The sequence below is a fragment of the Conger conger genome, chromosome 19 (assembly GCF_963514075.1).
Source record: "Conger conger chromosome 19, fConCon1.1, whole genome shotgun sequence".
Classification (NCBI taxonomy): Eukaryota; Metazoa; Chordata; class Actinopteri; order Anguilliformes; family Congridae; genus Conger; species Conger conger.
This window is the reverse complement of record NC_083778.1, coordinates 18,603,844-18,613,506: the sequence shown is the minus strand read 5'-3', so window position 1 is coordinate 18,613,506 and position 9,663 is coordinate 18,603,844. Positions and strand designations below refer to the sequence as shown.

Genomic DNA, 9,663 nt, shown 5'->3' with positions numbered 1-9,663 from the left:
GCTTCCGTTCCCCCACCCCCCCCTCTGCTCCGTCTACAACAGAGCGGTACTGTGCAGGCTCTCAGCCCGCTGCGCGACAGACACTGGTCCAGTGTGTGGACGGGTCTCTGCTCTCCAACCCAGGCTGAGCCCCTACCGACTGTGCGTGTCACGTGATTGGCTGTGCCGGTTCCGGCTGTGAGTGTCACGCGATTGGCTGTGTGCCGGTGCCGACTGAGGGTGTCACGTGATTGGCTGTGCCGGTGCCGACTGAGGGTGTCACGTGATTGGCTGTGCCGGTTCCGGCTGTGAGTGTCACGTGATTGGCCGTGGCAGAGCCGACTCAGGGTGTCACGCGATTGGCTGCGCCGGTGCCGACTGAGGGTGTCACGCGATTGGCTGTGTGCCGGTGCCGACTGAGGGTGTCACGTGATTGGCTGTGCCGGTGCCGACTGAGGGTGTCACGCGATTGGCTGTGTGCCGGTGCCGACTGAGGGTGTCACGTGATTGGCAGTGGCAGCTGTGGGTGTGTAGTGATGGGCTGTTCCAGAGAGACTTTCTACACAAAACAAACACATTATTCCGCTGCTACGATTGAACTAAAAGTCCTCGGTTTTAAAAACTAGTGCCAAAACAAATTAGTTTTTTAGTAAGAGCACAGACTTCTCTCCTGTACTGATAACTCCCATGTTCTGGTGGCTGTTCTGCAGAGAAAGGCCCCCAAGGCAAAAGGCACGCACACACGCAGCGTTTCCCAGACAGACAACTCCGTCATGGCCCACCACAATATCAGCATTGAGCGCCACAAACAGATGCTGTTTTACTCTTTAAGGTATAATCTTATAATAGGGTATAATCTTATTTCACCGGGGCACTACCGGAGCACTCCTGAAAACCCAATCATGCCATTTCCAGTCCAATTTTCCAATTCCATTTCTTTCCAATCGCGTTCGCTGCCACTCTACATTTCCTACCCGTAAAATCGGCCCTTTCTCTCCGGAACATTTCTGACCAATCGCGGCTCGTCCTTCCCCCGGCCGTGTCTTACCGATGAGTTTCTGCGGAGAGCGCTGAGTCAGCATGAATCAGCCACGGCCCCTCCCCTCTCACAACAACAACAGCAGCAGCAGCAGCATTCCACCAGCAACAAACAAAACGCTCTACAGCACCGAAACCGTCTCTGCCTAGTGCCTAGTGCCTAGTGCCTACAGCCTCTCCCCCCACCCCACCCCCCCGTGCTGCCAGGGGCCCGGCCTCTCCTCCACACCACCACCATGACCCGCCCCCCCCCCCATCCCACCAGCCGGTCGCCTTACTGGAGCACTGTTAGGAATGGGTCAGGTCAAAGGGCGTGCCGAGGGGGACACATTCAGAACGCTTCTCCTGGTCTCGGCTACACTGGAGCAGCAGGATTGCCCGTCACTTCGCCGCGGTACAGCCACGGCGGAGAGTCCCGCGGAGCGGAACAGAGAAACGTGCGGCTTCTCTCCCGGCAAGTTTCACAGCAGAAGGTAATCGCACGTGGACGAGACGACATGCAGCGCGAGAACTTCACCTCTTGCTATCTACCGGGTTGCAGTGGAAAGAACACGTACGCGTAAAAAAAAAAGTACACTTACATAACATGCAGTTAACACACACAAAAAAAAAAAAAAAAAAAAGAGGCTATCTTGTTAACTAAAAAGATAAATCATTCACACAAATTCCTCCTCTCCAGACACCTGGATCTGTTCCCTGCTCGTTTTATCTGTTTCAATACCCTTTGTTCTTAATTAGGCTCTCATCGTCACCAAAATAACGCATGCACATAATCCAGTAACATGATCGTCTGCATTACAGAATGGTATACACACGACCCAGTGGCAGTCACCTCCGACATCTGACCTAGGTACTAAAAAGGTCACAACACAGAATCTGGGCCGGTGGTTCCCCGCCTCCAGGTATTTCACCTGTCCCAGCTCAAGCACACTGGATTCTACTAGTCAAAGGGCTTGGTGAGTTGCATCAGGTGTGCTTCAGATGGAACCAATCAAATACCTGGATCCGGTGGAGGGTAATCCGAGGATAGGGTTAGGAACCTCGACGATAGACTCACCCGACTTAGCCGAAATATTCCTGCCGTCACTTCTGCTTCCGAACAAAAAAAACGCAAAGAAAAAAAAAAACGATTCAGGTTGGCAACAGAAGTTTACGGAACAGAATGTCTATTGCCATTGTATTGTGCTTGTGCTTCTCATAAATATTCATGCAACACTTTCTTTGAAGGGTCGTACATAAGAGTTATACATCTCCTTAACAAGCACTACATAGGACATTCATAAACACTCCATAGGCATTCATTCGCGCTTATAAGCATTAATAACAATAATAACCGTAAATAGGCATATGGTGCGTTTTGTCAACATTGATGCAGCAAGTGACATTATCCTAACATACCAAGTCAAATGACATAAGAACCATTTCACTTGGTATGTCAAGGTAATGTCACTTCCTGGGAAAATTAACGGTCATGCAAAAGACTGCACCTGCTGCCATAGCAAACAGGACATAATCCTCACAAACGCTGTCTGTCAAAAGTCGGCCTTTCAACTTCCAGTTTAGCTCGGGCTGTTAAAACCGCATCCGTGTTATCTTGAAATTATAGACTGAAAATACTTACAGAAAATATGATATTTCAAGGTGAGGTCGGAGGCATGATTGTCAAGTTCACAGTAAAGGTTTATGGCCGCGGCAGACTCATATAAACGCGGTCATGAGTTGAAACACGGGACGTTTTTCCGTGTCACCTAAACTTCTCCAATACGGTTCCTGTATTTAATTCACTGGTTGCACACAAAGAGACTGAGGCTTTCACTTCAACCAATTAAGCAACAAAACCAGGAACCATGCCTGCGAAGCAAAACTTTCACTATAACGTTACATACAATGTACCGTCAAAGCACAGCGGTACACAGAGACGGGGCTCAAATTCACTTCTCCCTTTGGAATTCCCTGTAACGGATACTGTAGCTACTATTTTTGTTTCTCAGTTGTTCCAGGATTGCCCAATTAATCACCTTCACCGAAAAAAAAGCAAAAAAACGCGACAGTTCGTAGCTCGTTTTATGGGAACTCAAACATGCTAGGTACTACGGTGGGTATTCACATTCTAGCTATTGTTCAATAGATTAGCCCAGACGTTTCTGACTGATTGATTCGCGTGAACAGTCACACGCAACAGTCAGACAACAGTGGTTGAATGACCTGCAATCAAGGCTGCGCTGCACTGTTACTGTGCTTAAACGGCGCCGTGCCATCGATCAGCTAACGCTAATTAAACACGTTTATGTCTTATGTACATCTCGGTAGATTCAGTGACAATTCCAGGGTTTCCAATTTGAAGTTCAACACTTTTCGCACTAGAGCTCAGGAATGCACAACATCGTTGGCGTCACGGGTTGCACGGGAGTGTGCCAGTTACGGCTTTGGCAAAAATAAGTTGAGCATAACCGGTTATGAAAATCACGCATAGCCTTGAGAAATTGTCAAACATGCACACAGTCATGACAAATAGGCAACTGAATCAGAAAGCTATTGAGACGTCCACGCTGAAAAGAACATGAAGATATTGCCCCGCCCTTCAACAAGGTAAAAGTTAGACAGTAGCTAGCTTTAGCTTGCTTCCTAACATTTTTTGTCACTGACATTCATTATAACGTGGCTATAAAATTAGTAGCTAATATAGTAATTATATAGTAAATATGCTCGTGACAGGAACACAAGGTACTAGCTTACACTAAGAAATTACACATTTTGCTACCCTAACTTACGATGGACCATAATGATTCAAATGGTACATTTCACAGCAATTATTATGAAAGGTAAACTTGACATGGCAGAATTGCCAGCAAGGTTGCTTCGACATTTTAGGCTAAATTAATGTTACTTTCAACAAAATATTACCAATTTCCAACTTCGCAAACACGCCTTACGTAACCTTGCACGACGAACACATACGAAAATAATTAACCATAACTTACCAAATAAGTCTTCGAACGTTTGCTTGTTGTTACCCCAACAGCGTAACGTAGCTAAGTTCGCTAATTTAACGTTGGTCCAGCTATCTAGTCAAGCCAACTCGCTACCGTTAACTTCGTTAGCTAGCTACAATATTCAGGCTTACGATAATTAGTCTAGCTAGCTAACATCAGCTAAATTGAACTCAATAAATAAAATAATAATAAATAAATAAAAAACTTGACCAACCCCACCGGGCTACGTCAACGAATTATCTAGTCCTGTTAAACTTGCTAGCTAGCTAAATGCTAATAAAGGCTTAATAACAATTGAACTAGCAAACTTGCTAACATTAATTTTCCAAGTTAACCGTTAGCTAATGCGCTGTCACAAGCCAGTGTGGCTTTTTTGCTAGTCTTTATGAAAGTTGGTTAACGAATTGTGAACACCCAACTTGAGAAAAGCAAGTATTATTGTTTTACCTTGAGGCTGTAAAGTCTCTGACCAATATGTGATAAAACTCATGAAGTCCTCAGTGAACTCTTTGGTTTCTTCTTTCACAACCGCTTCTCCGCTCACGAAAAATGAGCAGGCACGGCGCAACTATCTGACGTCATACCCAAAAACTCACGGCAAACTTTTTGCTTTATCAGTCTGACCAGAAATGTATTTTCACTAATGACAAGATGGGAATGGAATTTCATTCGTTGTACTTGTAGTTTTTTCTGACCCTGTGTTAACTGATTGACAGTAAAACATCCTCCGTTGCCCGCTGAAGAATTTACGAACAAAAATAGCTTTCCAGAAGCCACATGACCCAAAAGAATTTGTCAATCTCCAAAAGTGAGATGAACTAAATTCACATCGACCTTTTCAAGAAAGTATGTCACGGGTCAGGACAGGAGTAGGCTCCTCCACAAAACTAATAAGAAGCTGAAACCAGTTTCCATTTTCTTTTCTGCTTAAATGCTGTTCTTCATATAGCATGAATGTGTTATTTTGGTCTAAACACATCTTCATAATTGAAAACGAAATTTCTCCAATGGCTTAATCTCATTTCCCTTTTATCTTTTACCATTTCCACTTCCCTGCCTTACGATCAAACAACCAACTGTTTTTCTACACACCCACCAGATGTAAAAAAAAAATTAAAAAAACACAGAAAGTTGAAGTCCTACACAGTATTTTGTTCCAGTCACCTGGATTTGTTAATTAAGCACAGTTTCTCAGCCAGGAACGAAGGCTAATTACCGAAATCAGCTGCCTGAGTTCACAAAGGTGGAACAAACACAGAACAGGACTCATCTTATGAGTCTTACAAAGCAGCCGTGCTTAAAGAATAAGAGTGGGAGACAGGCAGAGAGAGGGTCTTTATCGTACAAATGCATTACTTTGGGAAGTTGCATTCAAACATTAAGCCTCACAGGGTTGAATGTCTATTATTTTTGCCGTTATTGTTTTTATATTTATTATAATAATACATTGTGTGTGTGTCTGTGTTAGTGGGGTGGGGTGGGTGGAGGAGAATCAATGGTGATTCGGCACTGCTGTGTTTCTCCCCCCCCCCCCCCACAAAAACCCTAAATCGGTAACCACAAACCAAAGACACTTTCACCCGGAGACCCAACTAAAATCACTCCCCATGATTTGACAAAGCTAAGCAATACAAGTATGGTTTTGAATGACAGCTGGTGTCTATCACATAGGTGGATCATAATATTTGGGCATTGGCATTTAGGTTTACGAGTTATTATACTTCTCTAATGCATGTAAATATCTCCAATGTATACGTTTTACCCGTTTTTAATGACCGATGATAGAGCAGTGGGGAATTACCGTGTGAAAGTCGCCCTCTAGTGGTCCGCCAGTGCAGCGAGCACCGAACTTGCTTCCTGAAAGGAGTTGTCATAGGCGTGGTCGATAACATATCGCGCTGAGGCAGTTACCTGAAAACAATAAGATTAAAGGACGCTGCTGTAAGTGCTATAAATCTTTAAATAAATGTATACATTTACCGTATAAATTGATATCGACAACGTAAAATTGTTTTTAACAATGCTTTTCGTTGCAGGGCGGCGTTCACTTTAATCTTCGTCAACGAAACTGGTAAGTTAGTTTTATTTCTGGTACACCTGTCCTTTGTTGACTAATTAGGGCTGACTACTACCGTATATTTAACATTATTCATTACATATTACAACAATTTTTGTTTTGAACGAGACATATCATCTTTTGAAACAGGCACTTCTTGTTGTGCACGAATTACGAAAGTTAGGCTACATAAAAAATATTTTTTTCTTCCGTACGTTATGATCTTGAAAGTGACCTTTTGTTTACACGATGACATCACCCGATGTTCGTTTTGGTAACGCAGCCATTGCGCAGTAAGGGACGCAACTTCATTTTGGCTTAAATAAGCAATTTGTCGAGGATGTGAACGGCACGAAATAAATATGTACACAAATAAGATTTTGATTTAATTTAAATGTATTGTGTGGCTATTTAACATATATTCATTTGAACCGATTTTAACATTTGCGATTTGGAAGCCATCTTTTCACTGCGCTCTACCTTTTCCCTATCTAATAATAAATTTGTGTAATTTAAAGTGACTATTAGTCCATTAAGAAAACACTATTATTTCGGTTGCATTAAGTGGACACTGTACCAAAACAACATCACATTACACATAATGCTGCACAACTTGATAGCATTCTTCATATATACATTTTGCAATGGTTTTTCCAACCAGCAAACCCTACCAAAACTGATCCCGAATTCCACAGGCTCCTTGCCTGAAACTACCTGGTGGCGTGTGACGCCGTGTTGATGAGGGAGACACTTGATGCATTTGAGTAATGAAAATGTCGCATTTGCATATAAACCGTCACCGTTTTCAGACGGCGTGTCAGATCCGCATGCGCACTCTTTAGGGCCGCCAGGCCCGTCGGCATGTGACCTCGCGCTCGCGGATGAACCCACAGCGTGTCAAGCCGAGGATGAGATCAGCGCCACAGATTTTAAAGACCAACCAGATGGCCAACTCCACAAAACACTCAGTCACTCAACAGTCAAAGTCCATCTACAGCTGAAACTGTCTAGTTCCTCTTATACATATTCAGCATTCAATACGCAATATTCATTGGAAGTGACCCAGCACATTGCCTTGGCAACACGTGCCCCTTGAGGACAGAATGCAGAATGCCTGAGATGATCATCTCGTTATGATAGGAAGTCTGCATTAGCATGAGCCAGCTGTGTGGTGTCCAACAGTTTGCAGTAACCTCATGTTTGAACTTGGATGTCGCGGTTACAGATGGTCAGGCCTTGTGCGCGGTTTGCAGAACACAAAATTAGAAACAGACACAGAACAAAATGCTTCATTGGATGAACCTAAAAGAGTACTTCAATTTGTTACACCTATTTTTAGGGTCTGGAGTAAAAATTTGGTTCATTAAAATGAACCAAAGGATTTTTTCAATTGGAAAACCAAACAAATACAGATGGGTCTAACTGAATGTTAAAACTTACAATGTTAAAACAATCCAAATAAACCTTTTTCCTCCCCTTCGGATTCATATTGGTAAAATGTGGTAAAAAAAAAAAGAATGCGATAGTGATATGCGGTTTTTCTATGTGCCTCACTCTGTTTCCTCAGATTTGTCTGGCATCTTCCATCCATCATCACCGAAGACAACGACCCAAGGGAGAGACACCATGCGGACCACCCTGCACCAGGCTGGCCCTGGAACATCTGCAGACCTCGAGCTGAGGTAGCAGCCCTTAAACCCGTCTGAGCCTGGCTGGTGCCCTTCACCATTCACATCAACTGAATCCGTGAGACAAAATTCAACCTGAACATGATATACAAAAGGTCCTTTTTTCTTCTGATATGTTCAGGCTGGGTCTGTCTGAGTTGTAATCTGCCTCACTGCTGCCGCCTAGTGTTTCCCATGCCAATGGGAACAATGGCAATGGCATCCTGCGCTGTTTTATACCATATATGGGTGTTTATACTCAGAGTTGCCCAGAAGATTGGCTGGCAACTGGCAGAGATCGGAGATGAACTGAACCGGCATTACCTCAACAAACCACCAAATCCCTGGCTCCTCCCCCTTCTCGGGGCTGGCCACGCCCACCGCCTGGCCAGGAACCGCATTTACAGGTGGGGACACACAGACACGCACGCACGCACGCACGCACGCACGCAGACACACACAAGCAGTAAGCACTTTCACACCGTGTACAGCATGAATAAATTATTAAATCAGATTAAATTAAATTATTTCACAACACAAGACAGCAGGGCTTAACTGAGCATCAAAATTAAACACAAAGTTAAAACGGATGGAAGTACAGAGCCCCGCAATCAGGCATAATCTACTCATAATGTATACTGTCTTCATTAAAACATACCAGGATAGAGACCGACACTACGGCTGGGGTGATGTGTGTTTCAGGCGCTTGTTCGGGGCCCAGCAGATGCAGAGGAGGAGGCCGGGGGAGATATGGGCGTGGCTGATCACTCACTTCCGCAGGCATGTGGTCAGAGCGGAGTGCCGAGGATCCTGGGTAAAAACAAAATTAATTTTCATTCCGATTCCTGAATTCTGATTCTGATTCTGATTCCTGATGCGCACACACATAGGGACCAACATCCCGCTCACAGTTTATTGCTCCCTATAAGTGGCTGTGCAGCAAATTAAATGTATTTTTATACATTCTAATTTATGGTCTCACACACACTCACTCAGAAAGGGGGTGTGAATTGAAGGGATTTGATATATATATGATAGATATATACATGATGTGATATACATATATCATATGATATATATATGATATAGTCTCCAGGCATGATATATATGCAATAACAATCGTGTAATAATTAACATCAATGTGACATTTTGTTCATAAGATGACATCACCCAATGTTTGTTTTGATTATATCCCTTGCTGCACAATGGCTTTATGTCATTACATCACACACATGCTGCACAATCTCATTGGCCCCTACGTTAATAATACTATTGCGTCATTGTGTGGAAGATATTCGGCCCGTGCACCTTCAAAGTGATTCCAACATGCCACACCCACCGACACACAGACACACACACCCGTCAGACTGTGAGAAGACTCAAGAATCCAAGAATAAAAAAAAAAAGCATTCCTACGGTCTTACCAGAACACAGGACAGAGAACGTGTCTCTCCCCCCCCCGTCCCAGGTGAGCGCGGGCCTGGGTCACCCGTACAGCTGGGCAGCCGGGATGTTCACGGCAGTGCTACTGGCCACCGCCGTCGCCTGGATCAGCTTCTGAGGGGACGACGTCTCGACTATTTGCACTGAACGGCCATGAGCTGGTCCATGGCCACAACAGTTTTTTTTTCTAATTCATTTTTTAAAAATATATATAATTATTTGCTCTTTTTCCCTCTGAAGTGACAGAGTGTTTATGGCAGGTGGCTGGCTCACTGTTTGTACCGCACCTTTACGGATAAGCGGCGCGGGTTTAGTTACGTCGTTGCTGGTTTGCACCCCCGTTTAATAACGCACCGGGGATTGAACAGGCCAAAGGAACTGGATGGTTTTGGACAAACTACACCATGAACAGTGTAAGAAAAGCTGGTCTTCTCTGATGTGAAACTTTTGTATTGACTTTTGAATTAAAAGATATACTTAACTCATA

General features: G+C 44.1%; 2 protein-coding genes across 11 annotated transcripts in view; one reads left to right on the top strand and one right to left on the bottom strand.

Annotated features, from left to right (window-relative positions):
* LOC133119024 (protein kinase C and casein kinase substrate in neurons protein 2-like) overlaps positions 1–4,665 on the bottom strand; it is a 20,900-nt gene extending 16,235 nt beyond the window's left edge. For 2 of the 9 annotated variants that reach the window (XM_061229394.1, XM_061229402.1), the window contains exon 1: positions 4,458–4,664. The gene's annotated coding sequence lies outside the window, so the exon portion shown is untranslated. Of the gene's footprint in view, positions 1–2,016; positions 2,038–2,074; positions 2,107–2,638; positions 2,730–3,998; positions 4,366–4,457 lie in introns of those variants that run through there. The other 7 variants (XM_061229401.1, XM_061229403.1, XM_061229395.1 and 4 more) reach the window with 6 other exon arrangements.
* Positions 4,666–5,816: 1,151 nt separating this feature from the next.
* On the top strand, positions 5,817–9,663 carry bik (BCL2 interacting killer). Of its 2 annotated transcripts, XM_061229938.1 has the most exons (6): positions 5,817–5,951; positions 6,047–6,081; positions 7,634–7,748; positions 7,997–8,140; positions 8,436–8,547; positions 9,202–9,663. In XM_061229938.1, exons 3-6 carry the CDS (start codon positions 7,693–7,695, stop codon positions 9,292–9,294), a joined length of 405 nt encoding a protein of 134 aa, XP_061085922.1. In that variant the 5' UTR covers positions 5,817–5,951; positions 6,047–6,081; positions 7,634–7,692; the 3' UTR covers positions 9,295–9,663. The 2 variants fall into 2 exon arrangements, with proteins under 2 accessions (XP_061085922.1, XP_061085923.1); XM_061229939.1 differs by lacking the exons at positions 5,817–5,951; positions 6,047–6,081 and having other exon boundaries at positions 7,735–7,849.